Source organism: Ursus maritimus, unplaced genomic scaffold (assembly GCF_017311325.1).
Source record: "Ursus maritimus isolate PB19 unplaced genomic scaffold, ASM1731132v1 scaffold_18, whole genome shotgun sequence".
Classification (NCBI taxonomy): Eukaryota; Metazoa; Chordata; class Mammalia; order Carnivora; family Ursidae; genus Ursus; species Ursus maritimus.
This window is the reverse complement of record NW_024424230.1, coordinates 16,369,357-16,395,484: the sequence shown is the minus strand read 5'-3', so window position 1 is coordinate 16,395,484 and position 26,128 is coordinate 16,369,357. Positions and strand designations below refer to the sequence as shown.

Genomic DNA, 26,128 nt, shown 5'->3' with positions numbered 1-26,128 from the left:
GTCAAATAGATTTGGTAAATATTTCATACTTCAACCCCTTTTTGTAATTCAAAATGTATATTAATGTATTAAAGATCTTAAAAGAGGGGGCACCTGGGTGGCTCATTCGGTTAGGCAGCTGCCTTCAGTTGCAGTCATGAACCCAAGGGTCCTGGGATTGAGTCCTGCATCAGGCTCCCTGCTCAGGGGGGAGATCTTGAAAGGTGGTGGGGATAAAGATTTAGGGAAGCCTTGTTGTAAGGAAATCAGTTTAAATGTTGTTCAGCCATTCGACTGCAGAATCTTCCTTCCCTCCTAATGTCTATAAACAGAACACACTTTGGGAAACAGTGTGGCGGAGCTGTCTTGGTGTGTCGGAGTTGCCCCTCACTGGCGCACTCGCCCACTGCGGGCACCTCTTCTCAGCCACACCAGTGACGTCGGTCGTATTAGTAACTGAAACGTATTGTGGTTGGGGTTATCTAAACACTGGAATGGATAAATGCCAAAGATTGGGGCTCTGTACCCCTCAGACTGCTGTTTGCTAAAGGTTATAGCACTCTGCTGATGTGTATCCTCCCATTTCCTTAAAGATGGTCACAAAAGGATACTGGATGTTGGAATACATTGCCAAAGTCTCCATTTTCTTTCTTTTTGTCTGTCTGTCTCTTCTTGTCTCCATGCCTTGTGTGGAGCGCAGTGTGGGGCTTGAACTCCCGACCCTGAGCTCAGGACCTGAGCTGAGATCAAGAGTCGGACGCTTAACTGCCTGAACCACGCAGCCGCCCCTCTAAAATCTTCATTTTAAAATCCATCGTTATTTGTCCTCCCCGTTCCTCTCTCTTTTCAGTGCGGATTTTTTTTTAAATTGTGGTAAAGTATGCGTAGCGTAAGTTACTGTTTTAACCATCCGTAAGTATACAGCCCAGTAGCATCAAGTACATCACTGTCTGCAAAACCTTTTCATCACCCCCAGCAAAAACTCTGAACCAGTGCAACGGTAACTGGCCTTCCCACCTTCCCTGCGCGTAACTTCTGTTCTGTGTCTCTGTGAATTCGCCTGTTCCAGGCACCACCTCTCAGTGGAAATACAGCCGTTTTTATCCGGCATGTCTGCCGGGACCCAACGGAGCCATCCCTGTGTCTGGGATGGAAGCTGATCAGGGCAGGACGGTGCAGCACGTGCCTAGAACACCTTCAGACACATGCGTCAAGGGGGATGCCTTTATATTCCTCTCCCTCTGCAGTTTTGGGTCCCTATGCATCTCTTACTATAAACCACTTTAGATCCTCCCGCAAAGGTATCCTATAAGTAAAACAGTGACGTACGATGGAGGTAAACGTTAGAAAGACCAATACATTGGACAGATTGAAGCAGGTTGGGGTTGCTCAGTTAGAGGTGTCTTCGGGAGGCTTTGAACAGGAGGAAGTCAGATGAGGCTCCGGAATAGAGCGAATGGAGGGAAGCCAGCGAGAGAACAAGCTGGGAGACAAGACCCGAGCCCTGTGCGACCTCACATTTTAAAATGGGCAGCCTGGTTAGCTGGAGACATAAAAGGCTACACGACTGCATTCTTCAAAGGGCCGTGGTTTTGTTCTGGGGTCAAGTCTTAGGTTGTAAGCCTTTTTCTTTTTTCTCTCTGTCTCTCCCTCCCCAGGGCTTGAACAGAAACACAAAAAAATTCTCTGGGTTGGAATTTCTCTTTGACATTGGCCCCAGTCTTAAGGGGGTTGTTATTAACATTTTATTATGTGTGCTCTTAGATTTGGTAGATTTGGCGGAACAGCTCAGCTCGTTCCGACTTAAATAATTTTATGAGCTGTGCAGTTTTCTAGAATATACATAATCTAGAAGTAGTTGGATGCCGAAACCTCCTCTACACCTCTTTTTCCTTCCTTTATTTTTAATTCTCACTGAGTAAGGGTCTTCTCAACGCATTGAGGTTGGGGGGAGAGAGACCTAAAAGAGAAAAATACACTTAAAAATTCTTCCTGAATATTCATGAAGCCTTATTTTGCAATAAAAAATGACTATTTCTGGGTTTTCAGTTATATAACATTTTTCCGACAAGTAAGGGAATATGCCATATTTCACTGTAAACAATTTTGAGACCACACTTAATGCAGTAATACCCTAAGGGTTACAATTAGTGAACCGCTTTCTGATTGTGACAGATTTGCATTTGCGTTAGGAAGAGCCACGAGTAGGTTTTTTGTGCTGTTTTGGAGAAACGAGGCTTTGAGGAGCAGAGTGATTTGTTCTGTTTTGTTTCTGTTGAGGGGAGAGATGTGACGTTAAGATCGTTACTTAACGATTTCTAACAGTTTTAATTTTTTGTCAAAGTAATACATGTACATAGATTTGAAAGCATCAAACAGTGTTTTCTAGTCCTTATCTCTGTGGGCAGTTAATTTCACCTCTTTGATTTTCCATTATTGACTCTGGTTTCTAAGTAATAAACCCACACTGCTAACTTCAGACTTCTTCATTTTAGATATTACCTCCCAGCTATCCTGGTGGAAGTCACAAGCGTGGGCCGTGCAGGCAGAAAGTGTGGGTTCTTCTCCGTCCTCAAACATTTACTGTCCACATGTTCTCGATACTTAAACTTTCTCTGCCTGGTATATAAAATAGGAATAATAATAATCGTCATAATAGTCATAATGGCCCCCAGGCCCGCCCTTGATGTTGTAGTGCAGAGCCTGGGGCAAGACTACAAAGGAGACCAGCTGGCTAAATATTTAAAAGGTATAATGAAATATTTAAAAGATATATTTAAATATTTAAAAGGTATATACCATATGCCTAAATATTTAAAAGGTTTAAATAAAGCTGTATCTTTGGCCTGGTCCCTGTTCCCACCCAGGGTCTTGAGGCCTATCCCTCAAGACCCAAAGTCTGAGGGCCTCATCATCCTCCCAGCAGCCTTGTGAGCCCAGGGAGCAGGTGGGAGCTGGGCTGGAGCCCCCGAACCCAGCTGCAGAACGCAGCTCAGGCTTCCCATGGAGCCCGGATGGGTGGAGTCTCCATCCAGCATAATTTTCTGGAACTTCTCTCCCACTTAACTTTTGTGACTGAAGCTTCTCAGGCACTTGGAAACCTGTGCCTTCCATGCCCCTGGGAGTCCAGGAGCTCTGGTCCCCCAGGGCAGAGGCTGTGGTCTCCATACACACACCACTCCCCTTCTCTCCCATAATTCCCATTCACTCAGCCAGTGTCCAGAATTAAAGGAAAACCCAAAAACTCCTAAGAGACCAAAGAGAAAAAACAAATCTCTGTGTTTGGTACTTTTGGTAAATGGCTGTCTAAAGCACCAGCCCAGGGCGGGGGGTCCTATTGTCTGCAGATAAGGTACTGAGGGCCCCACTAGCGGTTGAGGGGACTCAGGAGTAGACCACGCCCAGGGCTCAGGAAGCTCTATCCAGTTCTTTGTCGTACTTCTTCAGTTTTTTGGTGTTACTTTAATTTCGCTGTGCTGTGGACTGTTTTTGTTTGATGTGCTAGGCCCTCAGAGGTAGAGGGTTGCCAGATTTAGCAAATAGAAAATGCAAGATGCCCAGATAAACAATGGAACATACTTCTGCGAAAAGTCGAGTCACTGTTGGTCTGAAATTCAGATTGAGCTGGGCATCCTGTATTTTATCTGGCAACCCTGTGCAGGCCCTTGCGTCCCGAGACTTGGCCCCTTTAGTCTTGGGAGATATTCCTGTATTTTTTCTTTGATAATATCCTCTTTATTTTTTCTTTCTGAAACACTCTTAATAGTCAGATGGTAGACCAACGGGATTGAACTTTTCATGTTCATGCCTTTGCCCTTTTGTTGGCTGGATCTCTTTTCAAGTTCCGCATTCCTTGACTTTATTTTTTTACCCGTTTCATCTTTTATTTCAGTTATTTATTATTTCTAAAAGTTCCTTCTTATTCTTTGGGTGCTTGTTTTCCATAACGCCCTGTTCTGTGTTTTCCGAGGATATTATTTATGTCTGTATCCTTCCACTCTTTGCAGCATTTCTGTCCTCTTTTTGTTTTTTAATTCTTTATTTATTCTGGTCTCTTTCCTGTTGGAGGCTTTCCCTCATATCTGGCAGTCTGAGTTAAGGACAAAGGCCATGAAAAGCTGATTGGAAGCTCTACCTTCCTGGTGAGATGGCCCTTGGAAGGGTGGGTTCTCTGAATACTCGAGGAGCTGGACCCTTCATTGCAGGATCCCACCAGCCGGCATCTGGGATTTTCTCACTGCAGCTTTCATTTCTTAGGAGACTCGTCGGTGCTCCTGCCTGGGGAATAAACTTGGCTTTTGGTGTGAGGGGTGGAGGAAACGAAAGGCCATAGGCCAGGCTTTTTCTGTCTCATACTTCGAGATGGGGGCTCTGAATCCCAAGCCTCCATGGCTCAGATAACCCGGAGCATTTTCCCCCTGCCCGCCCTGGCTGTCCCAGCCTGCAGGGGGCCGGGGAATGGTACAAGGGCTCTTTATCCACTCTCTCTTTGAGCCCCACCCCATTCCTCCTGCCAGACATGGTGTCTCCTTTGCTGAGTCCACGGCCTGAGCTTGTTTGAAGTTCCCACGGACTAACTGTCTCCGTGGTGGCCTCCTGCATGACCTTGGGATATAACTTCTCGACCCTGCTGAGCCAGCTACCACTCCCCTGTCGTTTCTTCCTTTTCCTAAAACTGTGTTGATGTCTTCCGTTGGGTTTGACTCCATTCTCGCTCTCCTTTCCTTGTGGGCATGCGATGTAGGTAATTTGGTAAGGACTTTATTGAGAGACACCGTTCCCCCATGTGCAGCATACAGGCGGCGGTTTTCATTGTACTCCCAGAGTTGTGTAACCATCTCCGTGGTCACTTGGAGGACTTTTCATCCCCCAGAGAGAAGTTCTGTGCCCGTTAGCTGTTCCTCCTCACTTCTCCCAGCGCCCCCAGCCCTAAGCAGTACGAAATACTTTCTCTGTATTTGCTATTTTTATCTTTTTAAAAATACTTTTAATGTCATTTTTGTAGGATTTCAGGAGGGAAGGGAAAAGAAACTCAGGCATGCAGTCAGCATTCTTTCATGGGAAGCTCTTGCCCTGTACAAAATACCAATATACAAAAACATTCGGCCTGTTTCTCTGCTTCTGCGTTCCAAGGATTGACGGAAGTGTCTTCTGACAGACGTGGGAATTTTCCTCCATATTCTCTCTCTCTCTCTTCTTGCCCTCTTTTTTATTGCCACGTTTAATGTCTTTGCTTGACCTGAACTTGGATCTTTTGGAGCTGGAAATTGCTAAGCCTTCGTGTCCTCTTGGCTTCCAGCCATTTTCAAGTGTCTGAGGAGCGGTTGTCCAGGGGGGTTGACCTGGAGCTGGAAGGTCAGCCTTTGAATCCAGGCCCCCAAGTATCTTCTGGGTGGAGGAAATGGAGGCTGTGTGCTTGTGAAAGTAGACTCCTTTCAGTCACTTAGTGATTTCTTTTTTTTTTTTTGAAGATTTTCTTTTTTAAGTAATCTCTACACCCAGCATGGGGCTTGAACTCACGACTCCGAGACCAGCAGTCACACGCGCCACTGACTGAGCTAGCCAGGTGCCCCTCAGTCACTTAGTAGTTCTCATTCTCATGCATCATTGTTCAGTCACCCTCTGCTCTTGGGGGAGCATTGCTCGTGGGCGGTTGCAGAGCATGGATGGAACCAGGTAGGGAGAGGGGACAAACACACAGACGCAACACCTATTAGAAGTGATGACCAGCACACCTGCAAGAGTGGGGTCACAAGTTAGCATGACCTCCGAGATCATCCCATGTGGACGCTAACCTCTTCTTGGGGTGGCTGCCAGGGAGCCCTTTCCCCGTGTCATGCTGCCGTCACAGCTGCCAGACCCTGGTCTTCCCTACCTCCAAAGCCACCTCCCTTTGTCTTTCCACAAAGAAAGGGCAGCCACTCACCTTTCCAGAGAACTAGATGACTCCAGGTAGATAACTCTGCAGTGCGATGAGGGCTTCTTAGCCCCCTTTTGCTTTGACTTTTCTCTGAGCCCCGCCTGTCCATTCTCCTCTCTCTAGCTTCTCTTAGAGTGTTGGTTCATTGGTGTAGGACTTGGGGACTGCTCCTCTGGATGGGGCTCCTGGCTGGGGGGAATCTGCTGTGAGGGCTCCTAGCGTGGCTTTCGTCTGCTGTGACCTGTTGTGGCTGCTCATGCTGGTGCTCGGCCTCCCAGGGGACCCCGTCTGTGAGCCAGGGCCTGGTGCCATGTCAGTCAGCGTGTGAACGTGGTCTAGCGGCGTCGGTCGGGCCAAGGTTGGGCAAGACGTGGTTGAGATCACAGCCAGTCCTTGGTCATGCTCGGCTGGGAAGACAGAGTTTCGAAATTAGGAGAAGGGGTTACAGGGTAGTCAGAGAGACCTATTGAGGTATTTTGCTTTGTGAGTTGAAATTCTGCTGCCTTTTCAGAGGAAACTGCATTCTTTTCCAAGTGTGAACTCCAGGTGACCCTAGCAATGGCCAGTGGTGGGACTGGAGGCACCTCCACAGGGGGAGAAAGGCCATACGTTGTGAAGTGAAATGAGATGTGAAAGGAGCCACTGCCTTCACTCTGTAAAGTGCCCTCCTTTTCTTCCAACCAAACCATCGTTACCTCCAGCCTGCTTCACTGTCTAGCCTCAAAAACACCTACTCAGTTTTCCTTTTTTTTTTTTTTCTATTTTGTTTTACTGTTCTAACAAATCAACAAAGAGAGGAAGAAAATAGCATTTCAATGCTGATGTGTTTGGTGCTTTCCATATATATTACTTATTTTCACGTTATATAGCCGTCCTGTGCAATGGCTCTTATTATTGGTTCCCATTTTTAAAATGATGAAGTTGAGGCTCTTTGAGAAAAATCTGAGGAATGGGTTCTTACACATGGCCAGTGGAGGGGTGTGTGTGTTGGGGGGATTCTGGGCCAAGAAATTTCATGGCCCAAGAAGGAAAGGTGCGCTGGCGGGAGGGACCTGCCGGGGGCAGCCACGCAGTGGTTGGGCCTCACTCAGGGGTTAGGGCCTTTGGGGTCAGGCCAAGGAGTTTGGCTGTAGTTGCAAAGTGATTGGAGGATTTTGAATAGAGGGGAGTGATAGATATGGTTAAAATGGAGTTGAGAAAGATGAGTCAGGCAGTTCTGAATGAGAGGATGGAGAAACGGTGTTGTCTTTGTCTAGGTGTAAGGTGACACGGTCCACAAGCAGAGGAGGGAAGACGTTCTAGAAAGGATGCATGTGATGTGACTGAGGAAAGTGGGCAGGACTCGGTGAGAGAAGTAGAGGTGATACTCCTAATTTGAGTGTCTGAGAGAGACACAGTATAGGGAGGGGGAGTCTGATTTTGAGAATAGATGGAAGGGGAACTCAGTGGAAGAGACTGAAATGATGTATGACTGTAAGTATCTCCTTGGTCCTTCTAACTGGATATCTCAGAAAAAACAAAAATTAGGTTTGAACCTCTCTGAAGTGAGTGGCTGTTGTAGGATATGCAAGTGTTTAGTGAATCAGTTGTGTGTTGAAGAGTGTGTGTGTGTGTGTGTGTGTGTGTATCAGAAGTCTGAAGTCCAAACCTTGGAGAATGTGTGAGTTTAGAAATTGTCCTTTTTAAGACACTTCCAGCCTACTTTGGGGGACAGCTCAACTAATTGTGTTTTATTCTTCTGCAGGTCTTCAGTTAGTAATAGTAGGTAGCATTTTTTGCTTTTAATGTTTTTATGTGCTTTTCATGCAAAAGTTATATAGTTAAGGGGCACCTGGGTGGCTCAGTTGGTTAGGTGTCCGACTGTAGATCTCAGCTCAGGTTTTGGTCTCAGGGTCATGGTTTAGAGCCCTGAGTTGGGCTCCACTGGGTGTGGAACCTACTTAAAAAATTTTTATTTAGTTAAGATGGTAAATTTTGTGGTATGTGTATTTTACAACAATTAAAGAAAAATAAATGTATATACCTTGTTCTGTTTTTCTGCATATGGGCCATTAATTACATTGGCCTCACAAAGTGGATTTTAGTGTATGATTGGGAAATTATTCTGCATATAATTTGTTTAAAGGGAAGCAGCAGTTTCTGTTTATGGCTGCTAAGGTTTGGAACGGCAGACCGCATTTACAACGTTATTGTGGAAGGAAAGACTGGCTTTGTTAGAAGATAACTAAATCATGGTGAGAGGCATAAATAATTCATTTATTTCCATGTGACCTGCACAACCAAACCTTTATTTAGGAAGGACTTTTTTTTAAAGGGGAGGGGCAGAAGAAGAGGGAGAGAAACAGAACCTCAAGCAGGCTCAGTGCCCAGCGCGGAGCCGATGCTCGGCTCCATCTCATGACCTGAGCCGAAATCAAGAGTCCGATGCTTAACTGACTGAGCCATCCAGGCGTCCCCAGAGGGACCTATTCTTTTTATAGGCTATTGTTTTGTATTTTAAATTATCAGTGATCCACTTGTCTTATTGTCTGCCATTAGATAAAAAGAGACACCAAATAAGTCATTTATCAAGATCATCCCAGTCATTTTGTGTGTGGAAAGCGTGGACTATGCAAACTGGGGGAAATTCTGTTTCTTTGTTTTGTCTTGTCTTTGGTTTTGTTTTGTTTTGTTTTAAAGATTTTATTTTTTAAATACTCTCTACACCCAACACGGGGCTCGAACTCAACCCCAAGACCAAGAATTGCACGTTCTACTGACTGAGCAAGCCAGGCGCCCCTGGAAATTCTTTTTTTTTTTTTTTTTTTAAGATTTTATTTATTTATTCGACAGAGAGACAGCCAGCGAGAGAGGGAACACAAGCAAGGGGAGTGGGAGAGGAAGAAGCAGGCTCCCAGCAGAGGAGCCTGATGTGGGGCTCGATCCCAGAACGCCGGGATCACGCCCTGAGCCGAAGGCAGACGCTTAACCGCTGTGCCACCCAGGCGCCCCTGGAAATTCTATTTCTAATAAACTTTGGTTTAAAAGTTGTTAAGTCAGGGTGCCTGGGTGGCTCAGTTAAGTGTCTGCCTTTGGCTCAGGTCATGATCCCAGGGTCCTGGGATTGAGTCCCACATTGGGCTCCTTGCTCGGTGGGGAGCCTGATTTTCCCTCTGCCTGCCGCTCCCCCTGCTTGTGCTCTCTCTCTCTCTGACAAATAAATAAAATCTTTGAAAAAAAAAAAGGTTGTTAGGTCATTTTGATTAGTCAGTGGCTGACCTTGAGGCAGCTTATTGGTAAGAGGATAAAAGGGAAAATTAATCTCCACGTACAGAGAGCTGTTCCGTAAACATTTTAGGAATACCTTGTTTGTCCTGCTCTTGGCCGGCACAAGTGTGGCAGTTACCCACCTTCTGCTCATCCCAGTCCCCTCTTCACATTGTAATGCCCTCCCACCCTCTTAGGTAGCCGTTCGTTATCTCTGTCTTACTCGCTTTTATTTATTCATTTAAAAAAAATTGTATTTATTTGACAGAGAGAGAATGAGCAGGGGGGAGCAGAGGGAGAGGGAGGAGAAGCAGACTCCCCATCCTGCAGGGAGCCTGATGAGGGGCTCGATTGTAGGACCCCGGGATCATGACCTGAGCTGAAGGCAGACGCTTCACCGACTGAGCCACCCAGGTGTCCCTGCCTTACTCACTTTTAAAAAAACTAACTGAAGTCTCTGATTTCTTTAGATTTCCTCAGTTTTTACCCGATGCCCTGTCTGTCCCAGCATCCCATGCAGGACATCACATTGTATTTAGTTACCACGGCTCCTTACTCCTCGCTTGGCTGCGATGCTCAGCCTTCCCTTGTTCTTCATGACCCTACAGCTTCGAGGAGTAGTGGTCGGTGTTTTGTAGACTGTGCAGCACCTGGGATTTGTCCAGTGCTCTTCTCGTGGTTAGGCTGAGGTAGCATGCCTCTGGGATAATGTGCTGTTCTCATCACATCGGGGGGCACGCTCTACCTGGAAGTTATCACTGTGGATATTGACCTTGGTCTTCTGGCTCGGAGGGGGCTTGTCGTGCGTTTCCACTGAAAGTTACTCTTTTCTTTCCCCTTTCCACACTGTCCGCTTTGGAAGAAAGTCACTGAAGGAGTGGGGCGCTCTTCTTCACCTCCGTAAGGGCGGGCATCTCCATAAGTTACTTGGAATTCCTCTGTGCACGAGATGTTTCTGCTTTCTCCCATTTATGTTTTCAGTCCTTTATATCATTATGGACTCATGGGTTTGTATCTTATACTTTGGGTTATAATCCAGTACTGCTTTGTTTGTTGCTGGAATTGTACCAGCGTTGGCCGCAGGGAGCTCGTTCAGTTGACCTCTGTGTTCCTTTGACGTGACCCCATCAACGTAGTTGTGTTGTTTTGGGCACTTATTTATTGGCACTACCAAGGTGCTCCAGGCTCCTTTTGTACATTTCCTGCCTGATCCTAGAATCAGCCATTTCTCCAAGGAACTCTGGTTCCTTTTAGTGGAGAATGGTGTCAGAAACCAAGATTCGTGTGCTGGCTGTCCCCACTTTTGCTCTTCGCCAGGCATCTGTACCAGCGCTGAACTCACCTTCTCGCATGACTCACTTTCTTCTTTCTCTTATGGAGTCTTTCCATAGACTGCCAGGAATTGGTTTTTGTGTAGCTGTCAGATTTTTTTTTTTAAGATTGTATTTATTTGTGTGGCAGAGAGAGAGAGAGAGCGCACAACCAGGGGGAGCGAGGGAGGGAGAGAGAGAAGCAGGCTCCCTGCTGAGCAGATAGCCAGATGTGGGATTCGATCCCAGGGCTCCCGGATCATGATCTGAGCCAAAGGCAGATGCTTAACTGACTGAGCCACCCAGGCGCCCCTAGCTGTCAGATTTTTATAAGACTTGTATCAGTACAAAATGATATTCGGGGGTGCCTAGGTAGCTCAGTCACTTGAGTGTCTGACTCTTTGATTTCAGATCAGATTGTGATCTCTGGGTTTTGTGGTCAGGTTGTGGGATTGAGCTGAGCACAGAGTCTGCTTGGGATTCATTCTCTCTCCTTCTCCCTCTGCCTCTCTTCCTGCTTGCGAGCACGTGCACATGCGCGCAGTCTTTCTTTCTCAAATAAATAAATGTTTTAAAAAATTATTATTCCTTGGATGGGGAGTTAAGCTGCTTTTTTCTGTGGCCTGAGTTCCAGTATGAGCACTGCATAGGAATCTGGCAAACAGGATTAAATTTGAGTCGATGGTATTTTTGGTCTGCAATTTGTATCTTTTATTACACTTCTCAAGAATTTTTACAGATTTGTGAGCCGTCGGGAGATAGTTAAAAACTCATTAACGTTAAATTTTGAGCGTTTGGTTTTACGAAGGCAAAACAAATAGATGAAATAAAATGGACTTGGGAGCTAGAGGGTTGCATTTGTCTTTCCCAATTTACAGTGTAGCTTTGATGATAGGGACTGCCAGGGGTAGTGACAGAGTTAAATGAAGGAGATTAAAGCAAAGTGTGGGCGACTGGAACAGTATGAATTCACATATTCAGGATGTAATTTCTTCTATATTTGTCCTTCATGGGAAATCCTATATGAGAACCACTTTCTTGTTGAGTGTGAGTCTCGAAACAGATGGAAGTATACATTATTTTCTTTTCTGTTCCTCAATTCACATTAATTATTGATTTTTTAAAATTAACTAAGACTGAAAACTTAAGAGTTTTATGCGGTTCTTGGAGCTCCCCTGGGAAAACCCTGTGTGCAGGGGTTCTGAGGATTTGGAGAAGGAACCTCTCTTAGGTGTGACCTCCGTTGACGCTCCACCCAGCTTCAGAGGAGGGCGGCTGTTTTTGGGAAGTTGTGCAAACTCGGAGGCTCTGTGTCCCTGTGAACTGTGGTCCTGCTGTGGTTTGGGGGCCACAGGGAGCAGGCGGGCTCAGATGAGGATGGTGCCACTGCGCCTCTGTGTGGGCTTCTCTTCCGGCTCCCTCCCCGTGCTGACCTGGTGGGTTTGGCTTGTGCCCCAGCCTCTAACTCTGACCCCGACTGAGGCTCACACCTCGGCCCGTGGGTTCTGTGTGGGACCTCCCATCCCACCAGAGAGTGCTGTCCACCCGGCTTCGTTCCTTCTCTTGCTCAAATGCAGGGACCCTGTGAGGAGGAGGGTTAATAATCACAAACCGTCCTCCTCAATGTGGTCCTGACTGCTTGGCCAGGTGGGTGTCCTGGCTCTGGGTGTAGGTCTCCCATCTGGTTGTGGATGACAGGAGGAAGAACATTCTTTGAAATTCTCTGACCAGTGGCCACTCCTTGTTTGAATCTGATACTTTCTGTGCTTTTTGTGCTGTGTTTGATTTTGACAGTGTTCTCTCTAAATATCTTAACTAAGTACCAGTCCTCCCCATATCCCCGGGGTTGGGTATAGACAGTTAGCCTCATTTTTTAGGTGGAACGTTTTCTGACATGAAGAAGTCACAGCAAAGGGAACGTTGGTTCTGGAAGGGGGCCTTGTGTCCTCCTGCCTGTTGTCTGCGTGTTGTGTAGCTGGGACATTAAATGCTCCTTCCCTTCATCAGGATTTGCCCATAGAAACTAATTTATTTTGGGGAACTGTGGCTGGGTTTTCTCTGCTTTTGCTGATTATTATTTGCTAAGTGACAAGAGCGTAGGCTGGTAGGTTACCTCCTAGAGCAGCAGAAAGAAGTAAATAGGATATTCATTATCTCCCTCTGTGCCTCCATTCATTACTCAGTGAACAAATACTTCTCTTACAACTGGTAAGCAAACCATATGGGAAAAAGTTCAAACTTTCAAGTACTCAATAACGTAGAAATTGGTATATAATAAATTATCTTTTTGCTGCCTTAGACATTTGCTAATAAATATTTATAAAGTTGGGGGACAGGATGCACTTAAAATAACTCTAATGCGTAACAGCAGCAACAGAAATTGGTATAGCCTTTTGGGAAATCATTTTGGCATTTGTATTCATGGATCCGAAAAAAAGGACCTTTGGTTAGATCAGAATTTGGGGACTACTGCATTTCTCTTTTCAGAGATTGAGAATATTCATTAGCATGAGAATTAGCTGTCCCGCCAGAAGGAGTCTGTTTGGTGTAGAAAAATCCAGCGTTTACTATGTGTATTTCAGCCTTGTGTTTGCGAAAAGCCTAATAAGATCCTACCGAAGTCCTGTCTGTCTCGCTGCGTGTGAAATGCTGCCTGAGGGTTCTTAATGTTTTCACAGAGAAGGTGAATGTCATCGACGTAACACAGACAGGACTCCAGAGGAACAGGTTGGGAGGGAACGTGAGGGCTTTAGGTTAACTTTGACACGTGGTTGGGGGAGCCAAGTGGAATATGAAAGTGGCAGTTTGGAAAGGTGGCTCTTCAGGTAGAATTAGGGCTGAATGTGGACGTGCCTGAGTTCTGTGACCGTGCACGATGGTTGAGACCACGGGAGTTGCCGCAGCTGCCCTTGAGCAAAGGTAGATACAGAGTCTGACGGGACCCACGGGGGAGGAAGGGAGAGTTCGGAGAAGCCTGGTGGACTCCTGGCAGTGCTGCGGGGGTCACGAGAGGGAGGGATGGCTGGGGCATGGAATTCTGCTGCAAGACCACGGCGGCAGGAAAGGACACAAGCCACGGAGTGGGGCCGTGGTACGTAGCTATACACCATTAAATGATAGCACTATCTTCATTTAACTATTTTGAAATTATTATAACTTATAGAAAAGTTGCAAAAATAATGCAAAGAGATTCCAGGTATCCTTCACCCAGCTTTCCCGACCACCTTGCATCATTAGAACTTACCATCAACATGAAACGGTTATCATTGGTACACTACTACTAACGAGACTGCAGACCTTATTCCGATTTCAGCAGTTTTTGTCCTGAGTAGAGGAGAGTACGTGCAGGTTTCCTTCCTCCGCCGCCTTACAGCGTACAGTCGGAATTGTGTTTTCCCAGGACTGCGGCTAGCTCTTTTCTTCCCTCCCTCTTCTGCACGCGGATACTGTTGACTGTGGTGTAGTTACCTTCTTTGTTAGAGTCCATCTCTCATTTTGTCCTCCCATTATTCCTGGTTGCCTTCTCCCCTCTCCCTCCTTACATATAATAATGTTCTCTGCGTTTCTATGAATGCAAAGAAGTATGTGTCCACCCCCAAAATGGTAATACAGAACAGTTTCTTCACCCCCAGATTCCTTCCCCCTGCCTGGATTTTAGTATCGGGAGTGGATTGCACGGGACCGGGAGGGAGCTGGAGGTCCACGATTTGTCCCAGCGATCGAGCACTTGCCTGAAGGCAGCATGCCCTTGAGGCAGGGCACTGAGGATAGGGTCTGAAGGCTAAGATTAGGGGGAGGTGTCCTTCCACCAGTAGGTAGACATGACAGGGATGGCCAAGAGTACAGGAGGGGGCAGCAAGCTCACAGTAGATTTGGAGGATCGGCTGCAACAGCTAGCCGTGCAGGAGTCGGAAAGGTCGAGAGGTAGGAAGGGCTCTGGGAAAGATCTCGCCTGATGCCCACTGTCTCTGAAGCTGACTGCAGGGAGAACAAGGCATGCAGCAGGTAAGAGGGAAAGTTAGGAATAGCTTCTGACCACGGACAGTGTGGGAGTCAGCATTGTGGAAGCCAAATGAGATTGGGACTCCCAGGGGTAGGGGATAAAGAGCAGGGATCTACAGTCTTCTCTAGAAATTATCTTGGCCACTGGAGAGCCTCAGTGGGAACAGCAAAGGAGCTCATTATGGCTGAGCTTTGAGAGTTTGGATCTAAGGGTGACCTTCCTGGGGGGGGCGGTGACACAGGAAGTAGACCAAAGATTGCAAGTTGAGGTTCTGGAAGGGCTGAGGTTTGTAGGGACCGTTTGGTCATGTGGCGGGACGCTCCCCTGGCTTCTCCTGCAGGGCTGGGAAGAGTGGATGGGCCGGGAGGGCAGAGAGGTGCTGGTGTGTATTGCCTTGAGGGCAGTGCAGAGAAGAACCACAGGGAACGGCTCGTTTTATTCTTGTATCTCCCAAGGTTGTGCCCTGATTAGGTGATGCTGTGTTTATATTTCCAAGAAGGGGTTTGAACTTTCCCATCAGTTATATTTCAAATCAGGAACACTAAGTATTAACTGAAAAAGGAAACACTGCCTTGGCCACAGTATCTGTATATCAAGAATTAATAAATGCATCATAATTGAGGTAGATAGGAGGATTTAGTGAAACAAGTAAATATATTATGGATAAATAGCAACTATATTTACTCATTTCTTATTAATTCATACAGAATTCGCAGAACCTATATTCTGTTCTCTTCACCCTGTGTGTGAAATGTCTTTTTTTTTTTTTTTTAAGGATTTATTTATTTTAGGGGGAGAGAGAGAGAGACCGAGCACGAGCGGGGAAGTGGGGGAGAGAATCTCAAGCAGACTCCCTGCTGAGTGTGGAGCTTAATGTGGGGCTCAGTCCCACGACCCTGAGATCATGACCTGGGCCAAAATTGAGAGTCGGACGCTCAACCAAATCTTGATCTCAGGGTCATGAGTTCAAGCCCTGCGTTGGGGCTTCATGCTGGGTGTGGAGCCTACTCTAAAGAAAGAAGAAGAAAAAAAAAAAGAACAACATTTTATGTTTGAAGGCAAGATAAGGTTAGAAATATAAGGTTTGATTCATTGCTCTGTTGAATGATTTCTTCAAAAAGGGCTTCAGTGTCCAGACAGTGCTAGAAAATAGTGACCAACATAGTCCCCCAAAAGAATAACAGACCTTGTGTTATTACAGTTGTTTTATGGAAAGTTTGTGTAAGACTGTCAAGGTGGTCAATATATACAATGGTTTTCTTTAGGGTTATTACGATTTAGAGTTTACTGGTTTTCATGAAAGAAAATGTTAGTTTCTCCATTTAAATGGTGGGTCTGATGAGTTTTCACTGCTCAGATTGGCCTCTGCGTGTTCATTTTGGAGGCAGAACCGTGTCTGGGTCAGGCCTGGATTTAGGCTGGCTCCGGCCCGGGCAGGCGGGTCTGGGGATGATCTGAAGTTAGTGTTCCCTGGGTGAGAGGTGCCTGAGCCTTTTAGCTGCCAGTCTCTAGTTTAAGATTGAGAAACAGGTCCACGGAGAGCAGTTCCTTTTATCGCAAAGTGTAAAAAGTACGATTAAGGGGGTGAATAGGTTTTTCTTCTGTTTTTCTTTTGACTTGAGAACTTCTGACTTTTGCCAACAAAGATGGAATAGCTTTTTATAATTTTAAGAGGCTTTGGTAAGAAAGGAAATGTTTTGTCCATGTCGTAGAAGAGAATAAAGTGATCACATGACAGACTCCAGTTCTTTCAATTTCCGTTTCTGTAAGTAGGCTTAGCATCCCCCTCCCCAGTCCATATTTTCCGTGTCTTTGAGTGCAAGGACATTCCACATTAGGCACAAATGCTGTTAGTGAGTCCTAGGTTATTTATATGGGGTTTAGTTTTAAATTAAAAGACCGTTAGTACCTTTGAAGGAAGGTATGTTTTATGGAGTACAAATGAAATAGAAGACTGTTACAACAACTAAAGCTAATTCTGTCTGAAAATCAAGCTCTCCAGGGAAAAGAGAAGCTCAAGCGAGCTCTCTGTCCATTATCTTTTAAAAGAGAAGACAGTAGTACTTCAGGACGGGGGTGAAAAATGAGAGAAAACTTTTAAATGTAAACATTTCTCTTCGTACCTGATATAACTGGGTAATGAAGTGGGAGTTAAACATTTTATTCCCCCAAGTGGAGAATTGGCTCCTGCCTTCCAGAATGCGGGAAGGAAGCAGGTGATGGGACAGTGGAATTGTGGGTATGAACAACGTTTCTGGAAGCCGAGAGAGAAGTGTGACGTTCCGGAGAGCGGTGTTCCTTATGTCGATTCCACAACCGCGCAGAGGCGGGTCCACCCACCTGGGGTGTCAGGTTCCAGGCAGTGCCCTGTGCTCCTGCTGGGCTTTGCACTTGGGCTCTCACGCCTGGCCTGCGTCTGCGACGTTCACATCTGGATTCGTTCAGGGTGAACCAGGAGGGCTGACTCAAGAGTTTTTGACACCACTGCTCATTCGCCCTCAGCCTCATGCTCTTCAGAATGTCATGTTCTTTTGCCCTCAGGCCCACCCTCTTCCCCGCAAGAAAAAGTATAAATCTTAGGTGACACGGGGCGGCGGGGGGGAGAGCGGGGTGAGTGGCCACAGTATGACGGGGGGAGAGTTGCTCCTGCACGGGGAAGGTCCTCTCGACCCCCGGGGATGTTCGCAGGCTTGGGGGAACTTCTCTGGGGTTGTCCAAGCCATAGCTCTGCTCTGGTCGGGCGGAGAGGAAAAGGCGTGGGTGGCGTGGTGGGCACCTTCCTGCCACCGACCGAGAGATTGAAGGCTGCGCTGCAGTGCCTGCGTCCCTGCGTGTGGGTGAGTCAGCCAGGTCCCGCGCGTCGCGGGGAGAGGAAGATGATGAGATTCAGTTATTGATCGTCCACGTATTCGTTAGAGGACGTGCCACTTGCACTGCGGATCTGGGCTCTCAGTTGTTCAACAGGCTTTGTTTTACGTGCGACCTTTTACCATTTCTTGTGATTGTGTGTCCTGGGCCTACCACCTGCGAGTCTTTGAATGGCCTTTTATGTTCTTTTTGTTCCTGAACCGCTGCCCTCTGGAATGACTGATGTGAAACTGGATGGCGTTCTTTGCTCACCCACATTGTAAGGAGAGGGCACACGACATAAATCCGGTGTCACCGCAAAGAAAGGATGGAGATTTAGGCAGAGCCCGTCTACTCCCGGGGACATCTACAGCCTGGGTCCAAGCTTTGGATAAGTGGTGGCTTAAAAAAAAAACACTTGTCAGTGTTTCAACTCTTTTCACACCCTTTCAACTCTGGGGGGAGTTGGGCAGGAGTTGGGTGATTCTGTGTCTTGAGTTCTCCAAAAATGGCGATCTATAAACTTGGATCGATGTGGTTGGTAGAGATCAACCACAGAGGCTGGATGCTTTGCTAACGGTGATTTTCTTTATTTTATTTTCTTATTTATTTGTTTTTTAAACATTTTATTTATTTGAGAGAGAGAGGGAGGGGGAGCTCGAGTGCACAGGGGCGGGGGCAGGAGCAGAGGGAGAATTAGACTCCCTCGGAACAGGGAGCCCGATGCGGGACTCCATCCCAGGACCCTGAGATCATGGCCTGAGCCGAAGGCAGACGCTTAACGACTGAGCCACCCAGGCGCCCCATTAATGGTGATTTTATCGTGAGTTTTCACTTAAAACTGCCATTTGCTCCTTAAAAATAAAAATAGTGACAATCCAGGATTATTCCTAAGTGGGTGGACTCTTAATGTGGGTATTATCTGACAGATGGGTTTTTCAGTCCCTGTACTCTGCAGTTTAAATGTTCGATTTCATTCTAAAAAGACAATCATAATCACAGACTTACAGTGGGTATGACTCAGTCATAGATATTTTCACAACAATATCAACTTAGAAGTGTTGATGTTTTCTCTGGGCTGTCTGTCGTTTGATGCTGGGGATACATGATTCCCTGTCTGGTCCCTCAGGCATCCATCTGAGAGAACGGTGGCCCCAGGGTATTTTCTCTCTAGGCGAAGCACACCATCTAGGGAAAAGACTATGTGACTTCTTTAGTTCTGTAGTAACACAAGTGAATGGAAGGTGATGTGTTCCATAGCTCCCGTTGAACCAAGCGTGCTAATTTCTTCTTCAATAGTAATTTTTCCCATCCAGATGACTAGACGTGTTTGGATGTGTCCTGCAGTCAGTGAGTAAGCTGACGACGATGGTGTGTTAGCACCTGCTGGTGGCCTTGAGGTTTGTGTGAGTTTTCACCGGTATGCGTGTTGTCACCTCGGTAGGAAGTCTGCCTTGACCCTGTGTAGTTTTTGTTAGGAATGCATGATCAGGGCGCGTGGGTGGCCCAGTCGGTTGAGCGTCTGCCTTCTGTTCAGATCACGATCCCAGGGTCCTGCTCAGTGGGGAGTCCGCTTTTCCCTCTCCCTCTGCCCCTTCTCCCTGCTCATGCCTCCCCCCCTCGCAAATAAATAAATAAAACTTAAAAAAAAAAAAAGGAATGCATGATCTCTTACAGATTGTACAAAAAGAAAAATCATTAAATACTTAAGTAAAATGTGGAAGATAATTTCTCAGTAATTTAAAGGAGATTTAAAGGAGGAACAATAGTAAGTATGAAGGTGAGAGAGTCTTAGGAATACATATCTACAAATCAATTAGGCTGATTCTTGCATCGAAAGTTGCCTAAAATCAGCTGTAACTCTCTTCCCTTCCAACACTGAATTTTGCTTCCTATTTTCTTTCTCTTCCTGGCTGCTTGCCTCCCTCCGCTGCAGAGAGAAGGAATAGGCCCAAACAGATTCCCTCACTTCCTGAGGGTCCCAGAGCTAGGGAGTGACCGAGCTGGGCCCAGGCCCGTCCTTCTGATAAGTCCAGTGTGCTGGCCCCTGACTCGTGTGTTAGTCTTATGGCATTTATGGTGCAACGGAGAGTGAGACATTGCCATCTCCAGTCAGCTGACAGGCTAGTAGGTACGAAGAGACAAGTACCCACACGTGCCGTGCCGCATACCAGAAGACCGTAGCAACACAGGTGGAGTGTTCTGGACTGCAGGAGGAGGATCTCTCCTGTAGTGGAGTTTCATGTGATCGCCACGATCCCGTGTCCTCTGCAGGTGGGGCGAAGGGTCCCCTTTAAAGACCCTAAGCATTTCATGCGTTTCTAATCCTTTGTCTTTAGCAATGGCTGTGACCATCCTTTTTCCTAAAACTCTGTCTTCCTACTGCGCAGGGTTTTGCCGACATTAATGGGGGCACCTCATAGGCTGTGACCCCCCGCCCCTCGCCCCAGTCTGGCCCCAGTGCAGAGGAAAAGGCCTGCCTTCTCCCAGGCTCTGCCCTGCCCTCGGGGCCACGTTGGTACACGCCGAGAGCGACGTCAACGGCGGAGCCGTGCTCACCTGCCACAGCCAGTTAGACAACTGTTGGATGAGTGGCAATTAGGAAATGGCCGTGTGTTACCTTTACCACTAAATGCACTGAACCAGGGAGGGGAGAAGGAAGGGATGCTATCCTTTTTTTTTTTTTTTTTTCCTACCAGGAGAGTATTTTTTGTTCCCCTAACATAATAGAGAAAATTAGGACTAAATAAAAACTGATGGAATAGGCTTCTTAGGATTTTTTTTTTCTTTTTTAAAATCTCAGGCGGAACTTTTTTAGCAGTAGCTAGCCCGTGGTGGGCTGGGATGCTCATTTGTTGTGTGGGTGAATTGAAATCTGTAATTGTTTTTTTTTTTTTTTAAAGATTTTATTTATTTATTCAACAGAGAGACAGCCAGCGAGAGAGGGAACACAAGCAGGGGGAGTGGGAGAGGAAGAAGCAGGCTCATAGCGGAGGAGCCTGATGTGGGGCTCGATCCCATAACGCCGAGCCGAAGGCAGACGCTTAACCGCTGTGCCACCCAGGCGCCCCTGTAATTGTTTTTTTGATCATCATATATGCCTTTTAATGTGATAGGCCAAATGTGACGGTGACCATAATCATGCTAATTTTGCCAGTAGAATTGAATGCTGTGGAGATTAAAGTAGGTTTGGGGGTAGCTTTTTGTGAAAACCGGGCGATGAATCCAGTGGTAAATGACCCGTTTTCTAGTTGTTACACCAGCACCTACTTTTCGTGCTGTACCTGTTCCAGTCAGCCTCATTCTCGTTATAAGGTGCCATGCTGGTGATGCCGGCAGCATTTTGGGGCAATTAGTTTGAAGCTGTAATTATCAAGGCTTTGTACATGTTCCCTGGATGTTTGTTCACTCGGAGTTTCCTCGTTGTAGGAAGTGTAGTTACCAACCTGGTCTTTCTTGCTGACCATCACCGTGTTCGTGTAAGTCCTAGCGGGATACTTATCCCATCGTTACAAAGTGTTCATTGCTGATGGAATTATTTCTGTTCGTTTAACAGAACATCTGATCAAGTTCATGACCATGGGGGATATGAAGACCCCAGACTTTGATGACCTCCTGGCAGCCTTCGACATCCCAGATATGGTCGATCCGAAAGCAGCTATTGAGTCTGCGCACGATGACCAGGAAAGCCACATCAAGCAGAACGCCCACGGGGACGAGGACTCCCACACCCCCTCCTCTTCTGACGTGGGCGTCAGTGTTATCGTGAAGAACGTTCGGAACATCGATTCCTCCGAGGGCGCAGAGAAAGACGGCCACAACCCCACCGGCAACGGCTTACACAACGGGTTTCTCACCGCGTCCTCTCTCGACAGTTACGGCAAGGACGGATCCAAGTCCTTGAAAGGAGATGCGCCTACCTCAGAGGTGACTTTAAAAGACTCCACGTTCAGCCAGTTTAGCCCCATCTCAAGTGCTGAAGAGTTCGATGACGACGAGAAGATAGAGGTGGACGACCCCCCGGACAAAGAGGACGTGCGTTCCGGTTTTCGGTCGAACGTGCTGACCGGGTCGTCTGCCCAGCAGGACTATGACAAGCCAAAGGCACTCGGAGGGGACAGCTTGAGCAAAACTGGAATCTCTCCTGCAGGCAATTTAGATAAAAACAGAGTTGTTAAGAGAGAAACGGAAACAAATTCCATAAATCTGAGTGTTTACGAACCTTTTAAAGCCAGAAAAGCAGAGGAAAAACTGAAGGAAAACTCTGAAAAGGTGCTTGAAAACCGGACCCACGATGGGAAGCCCAGCTCGGAGAAGAGTGACCCCGGCCTTGGTGGCGTCGCGCCGTCGAGGTCAAAGCCATCGTCCAAGCTGTCCTCGTGTATAGCTGCAATAGCAGCCCTGAGTGCTAAAAAGGCTGCTTCCGACTCCTGCAAAGAACCGGTGACTGACTCCCGGGGGTCCTCTCCGTTGCCTAAAGAAGCGAATGATAGTCCCAGAGCCATGGAAAAGTCTCCTGAATCGCAGAGCCTCATCGACGGGACGAAGAAGGCGTCCCTGAAGCCGCCGGACAGCCCCCGGAGCATCTCCAGCGAGAACAGCAGCAAGGGATCGCCGTCCTCTCCCGCAGGGTCGACACCAGCAATCCCCAAAGTCCGCATCAAGACCATTAAGACGTCTTCTGGGGAAATAAAGAGAACAGTGACAAGGGTGTTGCCAGAGGTCGATCTCGACTCTGGAAAAAAGCCTTCCGAGCAGGCGGGGTCCGTGATGGCGTCTGTGACGTCTCTCCTGTCCTCTCCAGCTTCGGCTGCCGTCCTCTCCTCCCCGCCCAGAGCACCTCTGCAGTCGGCGGTGGTCACCAACACAGTCGCCCCTGCAGAGCTGACCCCCAAACAGGTCACTATTAAGCCTGTGGCAACTGCCTTCCTCCCAGTGTCCGCCGTGAAGACGGCAGGATCTCAAGTCATCAATCTGAAGCTCGCTAACAACACGACGGTCAAAGCCACGGTCATATCTGCTGCCTCTGTTCAGAGCGCCAGCAGCGCCATCATCAAAGCCGCCAATGCCATCCAGCAGCAAACCGTTGTGGTGCCGGCATCCAGCCTGGCCAACGCCAAACTCGTGCCAAAGACTGTGCACCTCGCCAACCTTAACCTTCTGCCTCAGGGCGCCCAGGCCACCTCTGAGCTCCGCCAAGTGCTAACCAAACCTCAGCAGCAAATAAAGCAGGCAATAATCAATGCAGCAGCCTCGCAGCCACCCAAGAAGGTGTCTCGAGTCCAGGTGGTGTCCTCCTTGCAGAGTTCCGTGGTGGAGGCTTTCAACAAGGTGCTGAGCAGCGTTAACCCAGTCCCAGTTTACATCCCCAACCTCAGTCCTCCTGCCAACGCAGGCATCACGTTACCGACCCGCGGGTACAAGTGCTTGGAGTGCGGTGACTCCTTTGCCCTGGAAAAGAGCCTGACCCAACACTATGACCGACGCAGCGTGCGCATCGAAGTAACGTGTAACCACTGTACAAAGAACCTCGTTTTTTACAACAAGTGCAGTCTCCTTTCCCACGCCCGCGGGCATAAGGAAAAGGGGGTTGTGATGCAGTGCTCCCACTTGATCTTAAAGCCAGTCCCAGCGGATCAAATGATTGTCTCTCTGTCAAGCAATACTTCCACTTCATCGTCTGCTCTTCCAAGCTCCGTGGGAGCCGGCACACACACTGTCACGAAAATTCAGTCTGGCCTAACTGGGACCGTCATATCCGCTCCCTCAAGCACACCCATCATTCCAGCTATGCCTCTAGATGAAGACCCATCCAAGCTGTGTAGGCATAGTCTGAAATGTTTGGAGTGTAACGAAGTTTTCCAGGACGAGACGTCGCTGGCTACACACTTCCAGCAGGCTGCAGATACGAGTGGACAAGTAGAGTATCACATTTTGGTGTTTTTCGGTGACGAATCTGTAGACCTCAGTGCTTAGACAATGCCCTCGATTTTAGGGGTGGGAGCTCAGTTAAATGGGTGTGTGTGTGTGTGTGTGTGTGATGCACGAGAGAAAGGATTGTTTTCGTAGACTTGAACAATGTTGTAGTAAGAGTCTTATTTTAAAAACAATTTTTTTGGAAGGTGATTTTTTTTTTTTTTAAGACAATAACTCAATGTCTAGTTGAGTTACGGCGCTTTAGATTTAGGCTAAATGAGTTTGGAATTGTTGGGTCATTGGCGTATATGCGGGAACTCTGAGACCTGGCTAATTAGAGTATCATGCCATCGTAGTAGGTGTTCAAGTCAGGTTACATCACCCGCGTTCTTGAGTTATTACTGACGATTTGGGATTCAGAAAATTTTCCTCGGGTTAGAATTACTGTCTTGTACAGTTAAACAGGCTTAATCGGTACCCACTTACATGGTGTGCCTGCTTGCTTATGATGTTGGTCCAGAAGTATGTTCGGTAACAGTCCTCAGTACAATGAATTTAAGCTACAGATGGAAAGCCATCTCCATTTGAATAGAATACCTTTGCATTTCTTTGCAGCTTTTTTTTTTTTTTTTTTTTTTGGCGGTGAAGTGTCGGTTTATAATTGGTGAAGTATGTGTCACAGTGGGCATCAGTGAGTCCTTTTATCTTCTGTCATTTGCTTTTCTCCATGAGGCATCATTTGGCCAATAGATCGGTGTGTTGTACAGATATATGATACTTACTTGGAATGGAAGTAACTGGACATGTCGAATGAACCAGATTCAAGCTAGAAAGTCTGTACGATTTATTGTCCGAAGCAAGAGAACTCGTGAAATTGGAAGAGGAAGGTGCTCGTTTGAGCTGATACACGCTGGCTCCACCTTCTGTTTGTGAAGACCCAGCAAGGAGCTGATCTTTCCCGTATTTACCTCTCTATCTTGCTGACTAGGGGATTGATGTCCAGATGTCAAGTAGCGTTGCCACGATCAGTTCCTCAAGGGCAACTACCAAATCAAGTTCTTGGTGGGATTTCGAGTTTGGGGACCAAAAGATCAAGAATACCTCAATCATGTTTTTCTTTGGATTTTCAGTTTAGCGGAGATGAGAATGATAGTCTCGAGAGCGTTCTTGTGGCGTTGGGTGTGAAAGGTTCCGTTGGCTCGGACGTTGGAACACTGGGAGTGGAGTGGCTGACTCGCTCGGGAAGGCCGTGATCGACATGCTCTTCTAGCCTATCCTGGTGACAGGGCCTGGGTTTTTTCTGGGTGCGCTCTTACCTTGTCACGGCCTCATCAGAAAGGTAGTATTTCTTCCCATCTCGAAAAGATGCCTTTAAAAAAAAAAAGCAGAAAAACCCAAAACATTTCTTTCATTGTGTGCATTTTGTTGCCGTGTTTCTCGGTCTGCTGATACTCTGCTCAGAGCGGCAGATCCGGTCCTGGCTTCAGAGGGCTCTCACCACCTCTGTCCTATGCTGTGTGCGCTGCTGCCATTCCGAGCTGCCCTCCCGGAGTCTGTTCTCTTCCCGATCTCTTCTTCTCTAGGAAGGAGAAAGGATGTGGGCAGGGACGTAGGACTTACCCTTCCTCCACGGACTCCCCCAGCTTTTGTTCTCTGTTGACCGTTCGGGCTCAACAGCCAAGTGAGGGTCAGACTAGGGTGGTTTCCCTCAGGGAAGGAGGTGAACATCTTCTCTCGTGTGTGTGGCTGCTCTGTCTCGACTTCTGCATTTTGCTGGGACTAGTGTGTCGTGTAGCTCACCCGTTTCACCTGGAATACTTAGGAATGAGTCATGGCAGAATAACGTTAAACTCTGGGGCCAAATGTACACTGAGCCAAACATCGGCTCCCCCCGGCCCCCCACCGGTTGTATTTTCTTTCTTTGACTCTGCCTGGGTAAGTGTCCACTCGGTTCATATTTATACTCTTAAAAGCCTCAGCAGCCTGTGTATCCAGGCACGACCGGCTGGCGACATAAACACGCCCCATGGTATACTCTGCCTGTTCCCCACTTCCCCCTTGTCTTATTGGAAGCCTTGACCCGAACGACTGCCTCCCCACCCCCCCCAACTCCCGTAATTTCCCATTCTTCCCAGACTAGGCCAGAGGAGGGTTCTACCGCAGACCCAGGCAGGCAGCCTGGTCTCTCGCTCGGCAGCCCAGCCGGTGTGGCAGTCAGTGGGAGGGCTGCCACTCTTTCAGTGCCCAGTTTAGTTAAGCCAACCCCGAGTCCCTTCCCCAGTCCAGGACGTTGGTCGGATCCATATGGCTGTTGCTGTACCAGCTTCGGATGTAGGGGAAGCTAGGGGGGTCCTCACCCATGGCAGTCACCTGGTCCGGCATCAGGTAACAGTGGTAGCAGAGGTGGGGCTGAAGCCAGGAAGAACAGAAGAGAGAAGAGGGAAAATTCTTCATTTCATCTTCTCCAGTTTGCCATTCACGTGACTCTCAGACAATATAGAGTTTGTGAGCTTAAATGCAGTTGGGAGAAGAATCTACCTGCATGAACTGTTACCTCCCTGAGAATGGCACTTAAAACACGTCTTCTAGTAAAACGTAGAAGTTGAGTTAAGGCTCCTCAAGTAGCAGTCTTTCCCCAACCGCGTCTTTCCTTTCTTGTCTACCACAGTCAGGCAATTAAAACATTTACTTTCCATTTCTCTGTGGACCTCCCCATTCTTGGTAAGTCTTCAGTGAACTGAGAGAGTGGATGGCCTCACCTTTGAAACAAGCCCCTGTAGCCTCCCCCTCTGACTGTTCCTTCTGGAGCGGGAATCTAGTGCAGGTGAGCCCTGTGCCCACAAGCTGCCCATGTTGTCTTCTGGCTTAACTGAGCTCTTCCCCGGGCAGGGTTCCCTAGGTCTGCAG

At 47.5% G+C, this 26,128-nt stretch overlaps 1 protein-coding gene and 1 long non-coding RNA gene across 3 annotated transcripts in view; both read left to right on the top strand.

Annotated features, from left to right (window-relative positions):
• Positions 1-8,956, top strand: part of LOC121103247 — a 32,566-nt gene extending 23,610 nt beyond the window's left edge. For both annotated transcript variants that reach the window (XR_005835386.1, XR_005835387.1), the window contains 2 exons: positions 1,707-1,709; positions 8,939-8,956. This is a non-coding gene — a long non-coding RNA (uncharacterized LOC121103247). The remainder of the gene's footprint in view (positions 1-1,706; positions 1,710-8,938) is intronic.
• An 11,360-nt stretch (positions 8,957-20,316) lies between these two features.
• Positions 20,317-26,128, top strand: part of ZNF532 (zinc finger protein 532) — a 60,509-nt gene continuing 54,697 nt past the window's right edge. Inside the window, exon 1 of the mRNA XM_008705217.2 lies at positions 20,317-23,224. Coding sequence (XP_008703439.2) covers positions 20,879-23,224 — 2,346 coding nt within the window. The 5' untranslated portion in view covers positions 20,317-20,878. The remainder of the gene's footprint in view (positions 23,225-26,128) is intronic.